Source organism: Arachis stenosperma, chromosome 6 (genome assembly GCF_014773155.1).
Source record: "Arachis stenosperma cultivar V10309 chromosome 6, arast.V10309.gnm1.PFL2, whole genome shotgun sequence".
In the NCBI taxonomy this organism is placed as follows: Eukaryota; Viridiplantae; Streptophyta; class Magnoliopsida; order Fabales; family Fabaceae; genus Arachis; species Arachis stenosperma.
In genome coordinates, this window is record NC_080382.1 from 52,866,125 (window position 1) to 52,888,067 (window position 21,943).

At 36.3% G+C, this 21,943-nt stretch overlaps 1 protein-coding gene across 1 annotated transcript; it reads right to left on the minus strand.

The window, feature by feature from the left end:
- Positions 1–17,359: 17,359 nt before the first annotated feature.
- Positions 17,360–21,582, minus strand: LOC130935547 (triosephosphate isomerase, chloroplastic). The gene is made up of 8 exons (XM_057865338.1): positions 21,253–21,582; positions 20,828–20,854; positions 19,585–19,654; positions 19,041–19,164; positions 18,764–18,848; positions 18,526–18,658; positions 18,239–18,412; positions 17,360–17,767 (listed from the first exon to the last, which is right to left on the minus strand). The coding sequence occupies exons 1-8, from the start codon at positions 21,451–21,453 to the stop codon at positions 17,628–17,630; spliced, it is 954 nt and encodes a 317-aa protein (XP_057721321.1). The 5' UTR covers positions 21,454–21,582; the 3' UTR covers positions 17,360–17,627.
- Positions 21,583–21,943: the final 361 nt, after the last annotated feature.

The following is a 21,943-nucleotide window of genomic DNA, read 5'->3' on the forward strand; positions in this document are numbered from 1 at the left end:
TTCTCACTTGAATATGGGTTGATTGAAAATGATGGACAACTTAGAGCTCTTTGTGGAGTTAAGAGTAAGAGGGAGTGGTGTAATGGTTGGAAAAAGAATGTTAGGCTCATTAAGGTTAAACCCTCAAGGCATAAATACTATGGTTGGAGGAATGCTAAATTGTATGGGTCTAGAAGGAGAATTTGGTGCATAAAGGAGAATTCTATATGCCTACCACCCAAGTTGAATCATGATGATCAACTAGAAGATGGGTGTGAAAATAAGATATGGGATCCCGGATCACAACATGAAGACCAATTTTGGGAGCTCATATCTTGGGGAGAACCTCACCCAAGTTTGGTAAAGATGGTTGGAAATTCTGTCAACCAATTGAGAAGCAAAGATCCTTGGAGATTCAAGGATGAGTACAAACATAAGCCACCATGACAATAAGCTCCTCAAATGTCCAACTTAAGGACATAAACTAAAAGTGCTAGGTGGGAGACACCCCACCATGGTAAACTCTTTCCATACTCTTTTAGTTTTGTTAATAAGTGAATTGAGTTACCATTGTAGGTAGATTTTCATTTCATATTGATTTGTTAGTAAAGATTGGTTGTTAGTATGTCGTATTCATTAGTAGTAGATGAATAAATTCTAAAATCAAATTGCATTTTTGTGAATTGTTTGATATTTGATTGAATAAAGAAGAGTTTTGGACATTATAGGGAGCTCTTGGGCATTTTTTCTGCTTTTTGGGCAAAAAAAAAAAAAAACGGCCATCGGCGCGTAAGCACGCTGTGCGCGCGTGCGCACATTGCACTTCTGCAACTTCTGGTACAAAAACCAGAGAGTTGTGCGCGCGTTGTGCCAGCATTGTGCTGGGAGCACAAGCTCATCCACGCGTAAGCGCGCTGTGCGCGCGCGCGCGGATCGTCCCTGCTGCATCCACGCGTGAGCGCGCTGTGCGCGCGCGCGCGGATTGTCCCAACCTCATCCACGTATAAGCGCGCTGTGCGCGCGCACGCGGATTTGCTCCCTGCTTTTTCCCTTCCTCCTTTCTCCTTCTTTCCTCTTCTCTTCTTCTTTCTTTCTCATTTTTTTTTCTTCTTCCTCTCTTGAAAGATTTTTTTTTCTTTTCTCTTTTAATATAAAAAAAAAAAGAAAAAAAAATTTTTTTAATAATAAAAAAATATATAATAAATAAATAAATAAATAAAATACTAAAAAAAATTTTAAAAAATATACAAAAAAAAAATTTTCTCTTCTTCCATTTTCTTTTGTCTATTACATTTGCATACTTTTATTCTTTGCATTTTAATTTTGTTTCTATAATTTGTTCTCATTTTATTTTCTAAATTTCTCATTTTAATAATGGTGTTGCATCTTTCACTCAATTGTTGAGAATTTCTTGCATTTGTTTTGGTGCTTCATGACTTGTTACATTAATTGTAATATTTGTCAACACACAAGATTAGTGCTTTAGTCCTTCCTAATTCATTACCCTTTGTTTTTTTTCTTGTACCGCTTCATCATTGAATTAGGATAGAATCAAATGCTTTCATGCGTATCACTAATCTTGTTTGTGTCAATCCTTATTTGATCTTGATGCTCCATATACTCTCCATGCTTTAACTTTACTCTTGCATCAAGTATTAGTTGATATGCCCTTTGCTTAAATTGTTTTCTTACTCACATGTTGTAGCTACCATGTAGTAGAGAACCATACTCTTATTTGGCATTAGCCCCCGCCTATGTTCTAATTGCTTTGATGTCTTTGTTATAGGCTTAATTTTCTTTCTTTTTCTCTCCTTCTAGGTTGGCCACCAAGAAGGAAAGGAATGAGAAAGCTTCTAAATGGGGCAACAAACAAGTTCATCCGCACAACCCTTTGAAGAAACTCATCAATTATAGCAACCCATCCACCTTGCTCTTCTTTGCATGCACCGAGGACGGTGCAATCTTCAAGTGTGGGGAGGTCATCCGACCGATCTCCATGGGTAACAATTTCCTTTTCAACACCAAATTTTTATTTTCTTTGTTAGATTAGATATTGCATTGCATGATAGGTTGCATGTTAGTTAGAATTTGTACATATTTTTACCACTTCTTTCTTATTAGAACTACTTGGTTAGGGTAATGATTTCCTTTCCAAGAAACTGTTTTAGGGCACCCTACCAATTTGAAAAAGAAAATTTGTGGAACTTGCTTGAAAGCATTTATTTTGGAACATGGTTTTTGAGCTAAGAACATAAGCTTGTGAGATTTGAGCCTAATAGTGTGGTTACATCTTATAACCACTTATTTTTCCTTCTTGTGTGTAATTGTTCTCTTTCTATGAATGTAATCTTTGATTTGTTCGATTCTTTATGTCCATTATTTTGTGTATTCATGCATTTATATGATTGAGGCCATCATTTCATTAGCTCACTTACCCAAATGGCCTTACCTTTTATCTTCCTTGTTAGCCAAATTTGAGCCTACACTTAACCCACTTGTTCTTTAATTTAGCACATTACAAGCCTTAAAGCGGAAAATAATAAAAGTCCTTATTTGGATCTTTGATTAGCTTAGGCTAGTGTATGTGAGTATCGTTCAAGTGTGGGAACTTTGGGACATTGGTTGGGATACAAGGGTGTTTGTGTTTTGTATTTTTTTATATTGGGGAATTGGGTACATGCTCGTGTATTGATTAAATGTATAGACCTTATGCATTGATGTTCTTGTATATAGTTTGAAAAAAAAGAAATAAAAGTTAAAAAAGAAAAAAAAAAGAAAAAGAAAAGAAAAGAAAATGTATATAGAAAAAAAGAAAGAAAAAGAAAAGCAATAAAGGGGACAAAATGCCCCAAAGTGAAGCTCAATAAGAATCAATGCATAAGTGTTGTGAAATGAAAAGAAAATGCATGAGTATGTGAAAAAGTGAGGAATGGGTAGTTAGGTTAGTACTTAATTGTATAGGTCATTATATAGGTTAGGTGGGAAAGTTTAAGTTAATCAAAGATTCAAATCCTAAGTCCACTAGCCATATATGATCCTACCTTGACCCTAGCCCCATTACAACCTAAGGAAAAGACCTCATGATAATTGTATGCGTGCATTGAATAATTGTTGATTATTAGATGAAAAACAAATCTTGGGAAGCATGATTAGGGGAGAATTGAGAGAATCAACCCCAAACACCGAGTGACTAGAGTGCAAACACTTCCGGTGAGGGTTCGATGCTCAATTCCTTGATTCCCGGCTTTCATGAGCGTTCTTCTCGCAAGTCTATTTGAACTTCATTTCCACACTTGAATTGGTAGGATTCATGAATCGTCATATGACCTTAGCCCTACCCGTTTATACATGCACTTGGAGGATTGATTTATTTTTAACCAAGTAGGTAAAACCATTTTGCATTTAGTTGCATATAGTTTAGGTTGCATATAGCTCATTTACATAGAATAAATGTTGATGCCCTTTGCTTTCTCTTGGCTTAAGCATGAGGACATGCTTGGTTTAAGTGTGGGGAGATTGACAAACCCCAATTTGACGGTTTATCTTGTATTGAATTTAGGGGATTTTATCACCTTTTACCCACATTTATTCAATGAAATAGCATGGTTTTGTATATTCTCCTTTAATTGTGCTTAAGAGTGAAAACATGCTTTTTAGGTCTTAAAATAGATAAATATAATTTACCTTGATTCCATTAGATGCCTTGATATGTTTGTTAAGTGATTTCAGATTTAGGAGGCAAAGATTGGATTAAAGGAATGAAGAAAAAGCATGTAAAGTTGGAGAACTCATGAAGAAATGAAAGAACCGGAAAGCTGTCAAGCCGACCTCTTTGCACTTAAACGACCATAACTTGAGCTACAGAGGTCCAAATGATGCGGTTCCAGTTGGGTTGGAAAGCTAACATCCAGGGCTTCGAAATGATATAAATTTTGCCAAATGTTGCTTCACGTTCAGGGGCGCGCACGTGCAACGCCGATTCTGTCCGTGGCTCACTTTAATGAAATCGTCCCCAGCGGTTTTAGGAGCCTTGTGGGCCCAATCCAACTCATTTCTGATGCTATTTAAGTCAAGTATTGAAGGGGAATCAACATACTTTAGATACTTTTGATCATTAGCTTAGTTTTAGGAGTTAGAGTTAGTTTTAGAGAGAGAAGCTCTCACTTCTCTCTAGGATTAGGAATTAGGGTTAGATTAGGATCTCATAATTCTAGGTTTAATTCAAGTCTCCTTCTACTTCTACCTTCAAGTGGTGATTGCTACACTTTGGTTCTTCTTTCTATCCCTATCCTCTTGTTGTAATTTCTCTTATTTTGTTTCTAGGTTTTGTAATTGAGATATTCTTGTTCTTTTGTTTTCTTTTAATAATGCAATTTGAGATAATTCATGTGATTGTGATGTTGTTGATTGTTGTTTTGTTAATTCTTTGTAATTGTTGGTTGTTGATTCCTTTTATTCTTACAAATAAAAATGCTTTCTTTCATTACCCTCCAAGTGTTTGATGAAATGCTTGAGAGGATGTTAGAGTAGGATTTTATGTTCTTGGCTTGAGAAGGTAACTTAGGATTTCTTGAGTCACTAGTGTCCAATTGATTGCTAGTTGATAGCCATTAACTCTAGCCTTCATTAATCCAATTAGTGGAAAGCTAGGACTTATGGACTAGGATTGATATAACTCACTTGACTTTCCTTTGTTAATTGATTTAAGGATGACTAAGTGGGATTAATCCTTGCAACTACCATACTTGTGGCTAGTGATAATGATGAAGACCCTTGACAACCAAATCTTGCCAAGACCATTTTGTTAATAAAGTTTTCTTACCATTTACTATTCATGTTTCTCCTCTAAAACCCCAAATATAACTCACATCCAATAACAAAACACTTTATTGTAAATCCTAGGGAGAACGACCCGAGGTTTAAATACTTCGGTTTATAGATTTTAGGGGTTTGTACTTGTGACAAACAAATTTTTGTATGATAGGATTATTGTTGGTTTAGAGAGGAAGCATGAAGAGCTTCTCTCAAAACAGAGTCAAACAGAGCCCCCACAGTCAAACTCTAAGTTTGGTGTTGGGAGGCCACAACCAAATTCTAAGTTTGGTGTTGAACCCTCACATTCAAACTCTAAGTTTGGTGTTGGGAGGTTCCAACATTGCTCTAAACATCTGTGAGGCTCCATGAGAGCCCACTGTCAAGCTACTGACATTAAAGAAGCGCTTGTTGGGAGGCAACCCAATGTTATATTTATCTATTTTCCATTGTTATTTTATATTTTCTATAGGTTGATGATCATGTGAAGTCACAAAAACAATTGAAAAAGCAAAAACAGAATGAAAAACAGAAAGAAGAACAGTACACCCTGAAGGAAAACTTGCTGGTGTTTAAACGCCAGTGAAGACAGCAAAATGGGCGTTTAACGTCCAGTCTGGCACCATTTTGGGCGTTTAACGCCAGAAAGGGGCACCAGACTGGCGTTTAACGCCAGAAATGGGCAAGAAGCTGGCGTTAAACGCCAGAAAAGGGCAGCAGCCCGGCGTTTAATGCCAGGATTGGCAGAAAGGGCATTTTCGCATGCCACTTGGTGCAGGGATGAGCTATCCTTGAAACCTCAGGATCTGTGGACCCCACAGGATCCCCACCTACCCCACCACTCTCTCTCTTCTTCACCCATTCACAAATCACCTCAATACCTCTTCCCCAAAAACCCCTCACCTATCAAATCCAACCATTCTCTTCACCACTCACATCCATCCTTCATAAAACCCCACCTACCCCACCATCCAAATACAAACCACTTTCCCTTCCAAACCCACCCACAAAACCCCCTCCATCTCCTTGATTTTCTTCTTCTACTACTCCCTTCTTTCTTCTTTTGCTCGAGGACGAGCAAACTTTCTAAGTTTGGTGTGGTAAAAGCGTTGCTTTTTGTTTTTTCATAACCATTTATGGCACCTAAGGCCGGAGAAACCTCTAGAAAGAGGAAAGAGAAGGCAAAAGCTTCCACCTCCGAGTCATGGGAGATGGAGAGATTTATCTCAAGGGTGCATCAAGACCACTTCTATGAAGTTGTGGCCAAGAAGAAGGTGATCCCCGAGGTCCCTTTCAAACTCAAAAAGGGTCAACTTTGATCAAAGGTTGGACCAAGTCCTCATGGATACCACTAAGAAAAGGATGGAGCAAACAAGAGATCCCACTCATGGACATGAGCATGAGGAAACTCCTCATCATGAAATCCCTGAGATACCTTAAGGGATGCACTTTCCTCCACAAAATTATTGGGAGCAAATCAACACCTCCTTAGGAGAGTCAAGTTCCAACATGGGACAACTAAGGGTGGAGCACCAAGAACATTCCATCCTTCTCCATGAAATTAGAGAAGACCAAAGAATCATGAGAGAGGAGCACAAAGACAAGGAAGAGACATTGAGGAGCTCAAGCACTCCATAAGATCTTCAAGAGGAGGAACAAGCCGCCATCACTAAGGTGGACCCGTTCTTTAATTTCCTTGTCCTTTATTTTTCTGTTTTTTTCGAATTTTTATGCTTATGTTTATCTATGTTTGTGTCTTATTACATGATCATTAGTGTCTTAGTGTCTATGCCTTAAAGTTATGAATGTCCTATGAATCCATCACCTTTCATAAATGAAAAATGTTTTTATTACAAAAGAACAAGAAGTACATGATTTCGAATTCATCCTTAAAACTAGCTTAATTATTTTGATGTGGTGACAATACTTTTTGTTTTCTGAATGTATGCTTGAACAGTGCATATGTCTTTTGAATTTGTTGTTCATGAATGTTAAAATTGTTGGCTCTTGAAAGAATGATGAAAAAAGGAGACAAGTTACTGAGGATCTGAAAAATCATAAAAATGATTCTTGAAGCAAGAAAAAGCAGTGAATACAAAAAAAAAAGAGAGAGAGATTATGTGCGAAAAAAAAGAGAGAGTGTGCTTAAGAACCCTGGACACCTCTAATTGGGGACTCTAGCAAAGCTGAGTCAAAATCTGAAAAGGTTCACCCAGTTATGTGTCTGTGGCATGTATGTATCCGGTGGTAATACTGGAAGACAGAGTGCTTTGGGCCACGGCCAAGACTCATAAAGTAGATATGTTCAAGAATCAACATACTTAACTAGGAGAATCAATAACACTATCTGAATTCTGAGTTCCTATAGATGCCAATCATTCTGAACTTCAAAGGATAAAGTGAGATGCCAAAACTGTTCAGAGGCAAAAAGCTGCTAGTCCCGCTCATCTAATTGGAGCTAAGTTTCATTGATAATTTGGAGTCTATAGTATATTCTCTTCTTTTTATCCTATTTGATTTTCAGTTGCTTGGGGACAAGCAACAATTTAAGTTTGGTGTTGTGATGAGCGGATAATTTATACGCTTTTTGGCATTGTTTTTAGTATGTTTTTAGTATGTTTTAGTCAGTTTTTATTATATTTTTATTAGTTTTTATTTAAAATTCACTTTTCTGGACTGTACTATGAGTTTGTGTGTTTTTCTATGATTTCAGGTATTTTCTGGCTGAAATTGAGGGACCTGAGCAAAAATCTGATTCAGAGACTGAAAAAGGACTGCAGATGCTGTTGGATTCTACACACCATAGATTAAGGTGTGGAGCTCTGTTGTACCTCAAGTATTAATGCAATTACTATTGTTATTCTATTCAATTCATCTTATTCTTGTTCTAAGATATTCATTCGCACCCAAGAACTTGATAATGTGATGATTATGTGACGCTCATCATCATTCTCACTTATGAACGCGTGCCTGACAACCACTCCCGTTCTACATGCAAACAAGGCTTGAGTGGATATCTCTTGGATTCCTTAATCAGAATCTTCATGGTATAAGCTAGAATTGATGGCGGCATTCTTGAGAATCCGGAAGGTCTAAACCTTGTCTGTGGTATTCTGAGTAGGATTCAAGGATTGAATGACTGTGACGAGCTTCAAACTCGCAATTGTGGGGCGTTAGTGACAGACGCAAAAGAATCATTGGATTCTATTCTGACATGATCGAGAACCGACAGATGAATAGCCGTGCTGTGACAGAGCGCGTTGAACATTTTCACTGAGAGGACGGGACTGTAGCCATTGACAACGGTGATGCCCAACATACAGCTTGTCATGGAAAGGAGTAAGAAGGATTGGATGAAGACAGTAGGAAAGCAGAGAGACGGAAGGGATAGAGCATCTCCATACGCTTATCTGAAATTCTCACCAATGAATTACATAAGTATCTCTGTCTTTATTTTATGTTTTATTTATCTTTTAATCATTAATCCTCCATAACCATTTAAATCCGCCTGACTGAGATTTACAAGATGACCATAGCTTGCTTCATACCAACAATCTCCGTGGGATCGACCCTTACTCGCGTAAGGTTTATTACTTGGACGACCCAGTGCACTTGCTGGTTAGTTGTGTGAAGTTGTGATAAAGAGTTGAGATTGCAATTGAGCGTACCATGTTGATGGCACCATTGATGATCACAATTTCGTGCACCATTGTCGCTTCGCTTTTGGCCTTTTCTGTTTATTTTAATAGCACCAAAGGGAGATGAATGTTCTTCATAAAGGAATGAGATGGCCACCAGCATAACTGAGGTGGTTGAGTTTCTTTCATTCTATTTTTCTTCCATTCTTATTTTGTTGTCTTTTATTTTCTGTTGCTTTGATTGCCTGCATGATCTTTAGTACTTTCAGTTCTTAGATTTAGTTTCATTCTGTTATTTACTTTTAGTAAAAAAAATAAAATAATTGTCTCATGTACCACTCACTGAGCTTGAATCTAAAATGAAAATAAAAAGAAGTAATGTATTGCATGAGAAATTGAGTTTATATTTAAGAGTGGTCTTATTTACTTAAATGTGGTGGTGCTATCTGTGATTTTGAATGCATGATATGAACAGTACATATTTGAATTTGAATCAAAGGATGTTGATGCATAAAGAATAGGAATTTAGAGAACTATTATGAATTCTCTGAGTTAAACAAAATAGTAATCCTTGAAGCAAAAGAAACAGCAAAAGAAAAATAAAAGCAAGGTCCAAGGCTCTGAGCATCAATGACTAAGGAGGTCAGACATGTTTAAAAGCTCAAAGAGTTGTTTCCTTAGTCATATGCTTGTGGTGTTCTTGTGTCAAGTAATCCTTGAGACAGAATATTTAGAGTCGAGGCCAAATACATTTAGCAGAAAATGCCAAAGGCTTTGAGCACCGCTGTCTGGGAGAAATTGAAAGAAAAAAATCAGAACTTAAAGAGAGTTCCCTAGTTAAGTGCTTGTGGTGTTTTTGTGTTAAGTGAAGCTTGAGACAAAACATTTAAAGTCACGGCTAGACTCATGGTGCAAAGCACCAATTCATTGAGAAGTAAAGGATGTATGCTGTGTTCAAGGATTAAAATGGAGTACAAAGAGTAGAGAATTCAAAAAATGATCCGGATTCTAATTCTGAATGACAGTGACATTCCTCTAATTCAAAGGAGAGTGAGATGGCAAAACTGTTCAGAATTATAACAGATAAACCCCACTTTAAGAAGAGACATGAGCATAACTGAACTCTCACCTCTCATGCAAATTCACATCTTAATCATGTACTAATTTTGGTTGTTTGAGGACAATAAACAATTCAAGTTTGGTGTTGTGATGCGTGAGCATCTTTCCTGCCTTTTCCTAGTGAATTTGCATTTAATTTGTTGAGTTTAATCAAGAATTAATTATCTTTTAGGTACTATGGATGCTACTTTGAGTTGTGTGCAATTCTGTTTATTTTAGGTAGCATTGGGATGGATTTGATGGAGTTTTCACAGAAAAAGAGAAGAAGGCGAATGATGCTGTCAACCTTGACCTCTCTGAACTCAAACCTGAATAACTCAAGCTACAGAGGTCCAATTGACGTGATTCTAGTGGCGTTGAAAAGAAAACTTCTAGAGCTTTTCAACAATATATAATAGTCTATACTTATTTTCAATCAATTCGGCCAAGGCTGCACCTAACTTGAGATTTCTCAAGTTAGGCGTGGATTATTAAGGAATCAAGTGGTCCCCAACTCTCCAAGAAGCAAGCACGCAATCTCCAATTAATTTTGATTTAAACTTGATTTTATTTAAAAATAGGAAAAGATATTATTTAGTTTAAGAAAATATATTTTACATTAATTAGATTAGATATAAAAGGGAAAAGAATCTTTTCTCTTCTATTCTGCCTCATTCCGCAATTTACAATTTACCTGAATCCTTATTTTCTCTCTAAACCATGAGCAACTAAACCTCCACTGTTAAGGTTAAGAGCTCTGCATATTGTATGGATTGATACTATTATTTTTTCTATTTGAATTCATGTACTGATTTATAATTCAAGAATTGTTTTCGTTCTTTATTTTATGAATTTTGGTGGAACGGAAGTATGACTCTTGTTCTACTTGAGTTCTTGTATAACTTGGAAAAGCTCTTTACTTGAACAATAGCTTGAACACATATTTTCCTAAATTTCTAATTATCTGGACTTAACGGGATACGTGACATATAATCCTCTTATATTTGGGTAATTAGGATTTCTGTGGCATATAAACTAGAATTGAACTTCACCCTCTAATTGGAATTAAGTGACCAAGGAATTGGCGGTTGATGAATTTTAGAGGAGGCTAAAAACGTCTAAGGAATTAGGGTTTAGCCACTTATAGTTTTCCTTGAATTAAATCTTGCATGATTAAAATAGTTAGTAATAAAAGTCAACCCGGAAGATAGATAACATTAAAGTCTTAACTGTTTTCTCTATATATATTTCACCTCAATTTACTGCTTGCTTTCTGATTCTTTGAATTACTGTTTAATGCTTTTGAACACTCAAACACTATTTTTTGCTTGTCTAACTAAGTAAATCACTTAACCATTGTTGCTTAATCCATCAATCCTCGTGGGATCGATCCTCACTCACATGAGGTATTACTTGGTACGACACGTTGCACTTGCCGGTTAGTTTGTGCGTTATAAATTCCGCACCAATTTGCATTGGCCAGTACGATCGTAATGACCATGGGATCATCATGTCCCGGGATGATGCCTGCTGTGTCTTCTTGGGTAAAGGTGATAGTAGGGAGGTCAGGTGATCCTTCTCCTCCACCAACATGATATACTTCTTTAAGGTGCCTTTTGCGAGATGATTTTGAGATCCCTCTTCCTGCGAATACTCCATTTATCATGTGAACGTGTCTCTCTGAAGTGTGAGGTGGTCGTTCATCTCGTCCGACCTCTTCGTCTCTTCTTCTTTTTCTGGGTTCATCCGTTTTGTTAGCTAAGTACCGATCTAGTCGCCCCTCTCTTACCAATTTTTCTATGACATTCTTTAAGTCGACGCACTCGTTGGTGGGATGTCCATAGATTTGATGGTATTCACAGTATTCTGTTCGATTTCTCCCTCCTTTTTTACTTTTGATTGGGCGAGATGGTGGGATCTTCTCAGTGTGACATACTTCTCAGTAAACGTCCACAAGAGACACCCAAAGAGGGGTGTAATTGTGGTATTTTTTAGGCTTCTCTCCGTGTTGATCTTCTTTTTTCTTGGACTCTTTAGCCTTATCCCGGGAGGAGTAGGAGAATTTGGGTTTTGAGGTCTCCCCTAGCCGAGAATTTTCTTCCATGTTGATATACTTCTCTGCTCGTTCTTGCACTTTGTTCAGAGATGTTCGGTGTTTCTTTGATATGGAGTGACTAAAGAGTCCTTCCCGTAGGCCGTTAATGAGTCCCATGATGGCTGCTTCTCCTCACCATGCTTAAAAAGAAAAATTATTTGAAAAAGAAATAGTGAAATGCATAAGTTTTAAGTATAAGTTATTTCAGTTAATCTGATGTGGTGGCCTTACATCTTTCTTCTAAATGTATGAATTAATAGTGCATAATTGATGTTGAAATTGAGAATGTTGGCTCTTGAAGAATAAAGAATTTAGAGAAGTATTATTGACTCTCTAAAAAATCGATAAAAAATATTGATTCTTGAAGCAAGAAAAAACAGCAGGAAAAGAAAAAAAAAGAATAAAAAGAAAAAGAATGCTCATAAAAGAAAAATCAAAAGAGCAATGATCCAAGGCTTTGAGCATCAATGGTTAGGAGGGTCAAAAATTGACCTAAAAAGGTCAAATGAGTTGCTATCCCTAACTAAATGCTTGTGGTGTGAAGGTGTCAAGTGAAAAGCTTGAGACTTAGCAGTTAAAGACGTGATCCAAAGCAAAAGAGTACGCTTAAGAACTCTGGGCACCACTGTCTGAGAATTTAAGCAAAGCTAAATTCGAATCCAAGAGGTTCCCCCAGTTAAATGCCTGTGGTGTTTATGTATCCAATGGTAATACGGGAAGACAAAACGCTTAGAGTCACGGCTAGGCTCAAAAAGGTGCAAAGTACCAAAAGAAGCTGTGTTCAAGAATCAAGAAAAGCTAAACTAAGATAATCAATAATATTATCCAGATTCTAGTTCCAAGAGAAGCCAATACTTCTGAGCTTCAAGGGAAAGTGAGATGCCAAAACTGTTCAGAAGTAAAGAGCTATTAGCCCCGCTCATCATTTGGAACTGAGCTTCATTGAAAAACTTTAAAACTTATTGTATCTTTCTCTTCTTTTTAGTCTTACTTGTTTTTGGTTTCTTGAGGGCAAGCAACAGTTTAAGTTTTGTGTTTTGATGAGCGGATACTTTATACGCTTTTTTATGTTATTTTCTTAGTGTTTTTAGTATATTTCGTTAAGTTTTATTTTGTTTTAGTAGGTTTTAATGCAAAATTCAATTTTTGGATACTACTTTGAGCTTTTATGTTTTTCTTATGATATTAGGTGAATTTTGGATGAATTTGGCAAGTTTTCACAAAATCTAATTCAGAGGCAAGGAAAGCATAGCAAACGCTGTCAGATTCTAACCTCTGTGCATTCAAACAAGCATTTCTGGAGCTATAGTGGTTCAAATGATGCGTTCTCAACGGCGTTGGAAAGCTAACTTTCAGATCTTTCTAGCAATATATATAATGATTTATATTTTCTTCGGATTGGATCGCCCAAAACGGGTGCTGAACACCCAAACTGGCCTCTAGTGGGCGTCCAACACCCCAAGAGGACCAAGGCTGGTGTTGAACGCCCAGACCTGGCATTCAATGCCACAAGGGGAGCAAGGAGCAAAATTTTTACTCCCTAGTGAGCGTCCAACCCCCACTCCTTCAAGTTAGAGGCCAAGCTCAGCCCAAACACTCACTAAGTAGGCCCAAAAGTGGATTTTTGCACCATTAGCTAAGTTTCCTTCATTATTGTAATTTCTAATTATTATTAATTTCTTTTTAAGTCTATTCATTAGTATAAACAAGGGGAGATCACCATTGTTTAGAATCTTCTCCACCACATTCGAACTTTACACTTTATTCTCTGTACAGTATGAGCAACTAAACCTCCTAGGTTAAGGTTAGGAGCTCTGCTAATTCATATGGATTAATGCAATTACTTTTCTACTTCAATCTTTGCTTGATTCTATTCTATAATGCATTATTGTTCTTCATCCTTATGAATCTTGATTCAACATGAGTTCCTTACGAGTCCTGACCCAGATAGTATTAAGCTACAGCTTGAGAATGCATCCGGGTTCCAACAAGTTATCTGGGCTAATTGGGGTATGTGACATAAAACCTCGTTAGTCAGGGGTAATTGAGGTTCCTGTGGCTCTAAGGCTAGAATCATAAGAGCGTCAGTCTCTGATCCGGAAGATCCGACCTTGTCTATGGCGTTTTGAGTAGGACCATCAAGAGATTGAATTGCGCGCACTTCACCCTCTTTCAGATTGATCTAGTCCGTTCGGATGTTTGGTTTGGACCTGAGGAGATTAATGACCACGACTAATGGCTTAATCACTTACAACCTTGCCATTGAAGGAATCATTCATCATTGAAATAGTGAGTATGACGTGTTAATCCAGAAGAAGAAGCATCTCCGAAGCCTTAACTGACTGCTAATTACTGTTTCTATGTTCTTTTGTTATGGCTTGTTTATGTGCCTACAACAACTAAAAATTATCTTTTTATTCGCCTGACTAAGATCTGCACGATCACCACAGCTTGCTCAATTTGGAAATTCTCATGGGATTCGACCCTCACTCACTTGAGGTATTACTTGGACGACCCGGTGCACTTGCCGGTTCATTTGTGCATGTCACAAATTCGCGCGCCAGAATCTAATGAGAAAGCAAAGCTATTATCCAATTTGTTTTGATGCATTTGATGACCATTCGGATTGGATATTGGAAGATTCACCGCCATTTTTAACTCTTGAAAAAATTGATGCTCTACAAAATGATTTTGCAAATATGTCCATTCAACCAACTTTGGATGATCTTGGTAAATTGTTCAATTGCTTGAATATTTTAATTGTCAGTTACTATTACAAATTATTCTTGATATTGATTTGTGAAAAATATACAAATGTAGATCAATTAAATTTGGATGACCAAAATAAAGATTGACCAAGTAACAATGCTATGGAATATATGAATGCAACTCAAAATGAGTGAAATGTTGATCAAGCTCATAATTTGTCCTATGAAGATGTTGATGCCGACTTTGAGCTCACTCCTTTGACTTGATTTAATGATTGTGTTATCTTTCTCTTGCTCTTGTTGATTTAAATTGAGAATATATTTTGTATTAGAGACTAGTTTATTATCATTTTTTTATATTATTAGTTATGTTTAAGACTTGATATTAGATTACTAATGTTTGTAAAGACTTACATTTTATGTTTTAAGACATTATTTTAATTTTATTTATATAATTTTACATTTTTTTAATTATGACCGGGTTAACCGGGTGAATCAATGACCCACCAATTGAACTAGTAACCCGGTGACCCAGTCATATGACCGGGTTGATTACCTGTTCGGTTCTGATAACTATGCTCCCAGGGCTTCATCTTGGCGTTGTCCAGGGCAACTCCAGGCAATCATGGCGTTAGTGTTCATGGCGTCAAAAGATGTTCATTGTTCATAGCCCAAACGGAATGGCACCATAGACTGTTATACATCGTTAGAAAGATCTGAATGTACTCTTTCTAACGCGACTAGAATCTCACTATTTGGACTTCTGTATCTTGAATTATACTCCTTGGAAGGTGAAGAGGTCAGCTGGCATTACTACAGGCTGATGCTATGCTCATCTTTGCATTTCGGGGTGAATTTCTCCCTCAGATTTAGTGTCCATTATGTAGTGCCATATATAGTTGGAAAGCTCTAGATTTCTACTTTCCAATGCCACTAGAATCATCTCATTTAGAGCTTTGTAGCTCAAGTTATTCTTGATGTAGTATAGAAAAGGTCAAGGTTGCAAATCTCCTTTGAATTATCTTTGTAGTTGGCATTGCCTTGGATAACGCCCCTTTTCTTCTTGGCGTTACCTTGGATAACGGCCTTTTTAGTTGGCGTTGCGGTACTTACAATATTGTATCCGATTTCCAGGATTGTGCTTAATGGGGCGAAGAGGTGGAAGCCTTTCAGTATGACAAGTCTCCCTGTAAACATCGACAAGAGAAACTCGGAGCAGAGTGTAGTTGTGATATCTTTGAGATTTCTCCGAGTTATACTCCTCCTTCGTCTTGATCTCCTTCTCATTGTCCCAAGCTTGGTAGGAAGGGTTTGGCCTTGGGGATGTTTCTCTATGTCGGAAATTCTCCTCATGTTGATATATTTCTCTACCCGCTCTTGTACTTCATACAAGGAAGTCAGGTGTCGCTTGGATATTGATTAGAAGAATAGCCCTTCTCTAAGGCCGTTAACCAAACCCATTCTTCGTCTTCAGGTGGGTGGACTTCCGAGTGAATTCGTTGTGGATGGGGGTTTTCTGACGTTCCTTCCACGTGGGGGGCACTGTCCTTTTCCGTGGTGGAGGTAATGCAAGTGCTCATGTCTTCATTCTAAGGCTCTAGTTCTGATTCAGATGCCATATAACCATCATCAAATTGATTGTCTGCCATATGTAGGTGTGGACTTCCAGGTCCCTAACAACGGCGCCAATGTTTCTAGGGTTACCTGAAATTTGGTTGCTTTGGACTTAAACGTGAGGTCCAAATGCCTTTGGATGATCTGTCCAACGTCTTCTCCAAGAAGGATGAATCCGTCCGAGTTGTTTGAGAAGAGGTGGGGGTGGTACCTGTAAGGGACTCCGATGCTTAAATTAGCAAGAGTTTAAGCAGGTTTTAGTAGATTGTGTCTTGAATATACCTGAGGGTGTCAGTGTATTTATAGTAGAGTTGATAACTACCTTTTAGAGTAGTTCCACTTTTGATGGTGGATAACCGTTACCTTTTGTTAGGAAAGTTTTTAAGATCTCTCTTCTAGATAAGCGGGAGATATATTAAGAGGTAGATACTTATTCAGATAAGTAGGGTTGAACCACCTTTGTCATGCCCGTCAAAGATAGAAGAGGCCACTTTTATCGGGTGGGTTCTTATTCTTTTTGGGCCTGACTTTATTCTAGAATAGGGTATGAACAAAAATAATTTAATATGCAACGGAGACTTAGTTCAAATAATAACCATGATGATTTTTAATATGCTACATCTCAGTTTGAAATTTGGCAAGGGCCAAATAATAAACAAAAACTCTAAGTATTGTGTGTTTGAGTTTGTTATATGTATGAAATATTATAATATGTAAGATTGATGCTGTCCAATCCATCTAACCATAAAAATTTAATCTTGTGTAGGTTAATTTTTCATTGCTTAAATAGTTGGTTTAATTTGAAAACAGTGCTTTGTAAGGATAAACCTAGGCATCTAAAAGGCTAAGCCTTCATTTTCTTATCAATAAAATTCTACGGTCCAAAAAAAACCTTTAAAGAAATCACATCGAGAACCAAAGCACCATTAACATTTCTTATAATGACTACAGTGATCCTAATTAAACATTTAAGCTTGAAATCAACCTTTTCAGTATCGGTGAAAATGTATCCACGTACACTAAAAAAAGACGTATGGCCTCAACAATACCAATTTTCGCCCAAACTATGATTTGGATTACTAGTCAAACCAAGAATAACATAATACTCGGTCTAGAAAGCAAAGCCGGTAAACAACAATCAAGGGCAATTTAAATACCAAAAATTATAACCTGCCACATTCCCAAATCTAAACCAATGCCAATAAAAGAGTTATATGATTAAGTGTACTCAATTTATATAAAGTACTATATAAACTCTTCCATCGTCCACCATTGAATTGGACTCCCAACAGGATTCGCATGTTATCTAACAGTAGACGATAAATGGTCAAACTGAGTATGACAAACACTCTCCTATCTAATACAGTACTAATAGTAATACGGACTATCCCATGCGCAAAGTAAACCAAGGTCTCTTAAGTCTTAAGATAGATAGGTATGATCAACTATGTTTATTGAATAACATTTATTGCCCTTTAAAATGCTTAATTATCTCTAATCGTTACAAGAGAATACAAGCTCATTGGAAAACTGCGACCATGCTTTTTCTACTATGGCATAGAAAATTACAACAAAGATTGATTGGGATGAAACTGTTATAATACACTCCACATTATTGTCATATATAAGATTATCAAGTCTTTGTCCTTAATGCGCTCTTATTTCCAAAACCACAGTAAGTAATCAAGCGGCGACCTTCTTTTCAGTGGCTGAATTGACAATGGTAGCAAACTCAGGACCCTTTAACGAAGCACCGCCAACAAGAAATCCATCGATATCTTCTTGCTTTGCAAGCTCAGCACAGTTGCCCCCATTTACAGACCCTGAAAACCGATAAGGACAACATGAAACCTTAACCTTTCTGAAATTTCTGAGTCACTCTAACAGGTTAAGTTCAACGAGGAACTAAACATAGAATTAGGACATTTTTGGATGAGCTTTTACGAAAAAATCTTTTCTCAAGTGATCACTTTTTAAAAGATCTTTTAGAAAAATAAAAGTATTTTCCTGTTTGGATATAGCTATTACATTTGGGTACAACAATATAAAAATACTTTTTTGATTATTTATTATGTTAAAATATCTTTTTTTTAAGTAAAAAAGATCTTTTAAAAAACAATATAAATTGTAGCTTTTAAAAAACGATGGTTTTTTTATTTTTTTAGTGTTTTTACTTTTACTATTAAAATTTTGTCAAGTACACTAAAAAATAAATAAAATTACTTTTTTGTTGAAAAAAAGATATTTTTCTAATAATTTAATGACACCCAAACAAGCACTTAATGATTTATTACCTCCATAAATAATTCTGATTTTGGATGCAACTTCCGCAGAAACATTGTTTTTGAGCCAATCACGAACAGCTACATGTACTTCCTGAGCCTGCTGGGGTGTGGCCACTTTACCAGTTCCAATGGCCCATACAGGTTCATATGCAATCACGATATTGTCCCAACTAGGCACTGCATCTGTACATAATGCCCCGCATAATTGATTTTATGGAAGTAATCACCAATCCACAAACTTGGTTTTCCCCGAAAGAAAATGGATTTCAAATCGGTCGTAAGAAGCATAAATTTACCTGCAAAAGCCTTCAATTGCTGGTAACAAACATCGAAAGTTTTCCCAGCTTCCCTCTCTTCTAAGAGTTCACCAATGCATGCTATCACTCCAAGACCCTCACTCAAAGCATAAGCAGCTTTCTTTCCTATAAACTGGCATTGACAAGCTTTGGTTAACAGAATATACCTTAAAATAAAAATAATAACGAAAAAAGAAAACACTAATAAAGGCACTGAAAATATCTGTGTTTGTATTACATCATCTTTTTCTCCAATAATATGTCTTCGCTCTGAGTGCCCAAGAATAACCCACTTGCATCCAAGGTCTTTGAGTTGTTCCACACTAGAAAAGTCAGACAGTAATAAGTGACACACTTAAAATGTTAACAGTGCGGCACATGAGGACCAGAAAATAAGAATATTGACAGCAAGGCAAATGTGAGCAATAAAAGGGCATCTATAATCATCACACTAACACAAAAATCCAAAGATCAATCTAATTGAGCCTATGTCATCAGGGAAAACCCAATCTAACCTGATTTCTCCCGTGAAAGCCCCACCTTTTCCCACCCAAGAATTCTGTGCAGAAATTTCAATCCTATCTGTAATTGAGCCTTTCACCTGGTCAATGTACACAAAGGGAGGCGCAACGACAACATCTGCACTTCTCGCAAAATTATAAGGGATTATCAAAACAGAATAACAAATAATAAATAAATGATAATGATAATTATGAAAAAACTTCTGGTAAAACAATATGATCAACGTATATGTTTAGGTAATTATGTCCTACGTGCTGAACAGCACTCCAAGTTATTACATCATTTTTCCAATACACGTCTATTATCTCATTGCCATTTTGCTAATTTGGTGTTCCATCAAAGCAAGAGAAAACTGGGGAAAATAAAACAGAAAAACAGAAAAAAAAAAAAGGAGGGGGGGAGGGATAGGCTTCTATTTCAGTAACTGAGCCATTCTTAATTTATATGGTACAAAGTTGAAAAGAAGAATATATTTGTCAATGACTAAAGCTTACAACAGGAAACACTTAAAATTGAAGATTGAACACCAAATCTCACCAACATCAGCCTCCAATTTCGCACTGTTCAAGTCAGAGACAAGTTTACTGATGGAGTCTTTTGTTCCATTCTAGAGACAACAACAAAAGTAATGAAAAATTATATACAAGTATACACATAGTATTGAACGAGAAAATGTGAAATGCAATCCTATTTATTACTGAACTTCAAATTGACTGAATCATGAGATCATGTGATGATGTTTCCAACTGCAATAGTGAATAACTGAACCATGAGACCAAAAGAATGCTTAGTTATAGGTGGTTGAAAGCATATAAAACAGAAAAAAACCTACTGAAAAATGTAATTCAAAAAAGAACCTGTGTCATTAAAAGAGATAAAAGACAATAACTTTTTTATTCAGCACAAACCAAATGACAGATGAAGATAACCTTTGAAGCATGCAGGAAATTCACAACATGACCATGTATCATATGAGAAACACAGGCTGCTTTCTCTTGGAAATATTTTAACAGTCTAAAGGATAGGTTTCACTGTCCAAAACCGTTACACTTAGTGATGAAGCCATGAAAAGAAGAAAAGCAAAATGTGTTTCTTTAGTTCTGTAATGAAGAGGAGTTTCTCATATAAAAAAGGGGGCAGGATGCTAACTTCAGAAAACTATATGGTGCAATCAACTTGTGTTATAGGAAGTTATATACAGGTACAGGCCACAAATAAGAGAATAAGGGACCGAGTTCAACAAAACCCACAGGGAGACTCGAGGGAAAGAAAATCTTATTACTCAAAAAAATGACAGAAATCACAAAGGCTACATATTTTAATATGGGTTATGCTAGGTAACCAATGACTTTTTTGAACAATATGAACAACTACCAATAAAACAAAAACACACTACATCTCCAAATTACCCACCTAAATTTTAAAATTAGAATGACCATCCACACACTTAGTGAAATGAACATCCGATATATCCATTGTTCACATTGTTTAGTATTTTCATTGTCTACCTATACTTTTCCTTTTAATAATATCCTCAACAAAGCATACCTAGTGAGTTATGCTGCGGATTTTACATTCCATAATGTGCTGCTATAAGTGTAAGAAAATATATTGAGAGTTGTGATTTGGTAGTTAGAATCCATTATTGCTGTAGTGCCAAAAATAAAAGCTGCTTATGCTAAAATAAGAAAAAACAAAGACTGAAATATTCAACCACCTACAGGGAGCACTGTAAAGAAACCATAAATAGTGTAAAAGAATATGAGGGATAGACACTTACACACTTCCAATTGCCACCAACAAAGAACTGGAATCACAAAAAGGGAATGAATAATATCAATAACCAATATACAAGTAGCAAGACGGATACATAAACACAAAAGAAAAAAGTACATTGAAAAAGAAAATTAGTAACAATGCTTCTGAGTGAGTGGATAATAACTTTAGTATTATTCCACAAACTGTTTCAGAACACAATGAGTTGAGTTATGCTAATCCAGCTAAATAACAAGCGGATCAATCCAAACCCGTTAAGGAAAATTACATTCTCCACAGAAAAACACAATCAATCGTTTAACCTAATCAACAAAAGTTAACCCTTTTTTTTTCTTTTCTGAAGTTGAAATTTGCCCAAAAAAACAAAAAAAAAAACAAAACCTTCATGTTTAATAGAGATAGAAAAGAAAAAGGGGGGAAAGAAGAAACCTTTCCAGTGCCGGCCATGGCGACGACGGGGCGGGAGGGTTTAGAAGCAGTGAGGGATAAGCGGAGGTTGGAGTGAACAGTGTCGAAGAAGGAGTGAGTGGCAGAGAGAGAAGGTTGAGAGCCGAGAGAATCGAGCTTCGGGGAATGGCGGCGAAGGCCAATGGAGAGATGAGAAGCGAGTGATGATGAGGTTGCAGCCATGGCTATGGAAGTGTTTGGGTGGTTGAGGCGTGTTGTAGGTTCAGGTACCAACCAAAACAGCTATAATTTCTAGTTTTGGATTGGTTTCGTTTTGTTGGCGACACACCCTTTCTACATCTCTTTACCTACCACCAAAGTAAGTCCTAAGACCTAATTGCATTTGCATTTAATTATATAACCATACATTAATAAAATTAATTATTTTTTTGCTCAATTGTATAAATTTTATTATTAAAAGAAAAATTAATCATCAAAATAACTATAACATAAAACAATTATATTATTTGTACACTAAAATCAACTATATATAAAATATATGTCAAAATATAAATAAAAATAAATTAAATCATATATATTTAAATATAAATATATTAGTAACTAATTTTAGTAGATAATTTTAATATATGAATAATATTTTTTAAAATAAAAATATATTAAATAAAATTATTTTATTTTATATTAACTAATTTAATAACTAATTTTTAGAATA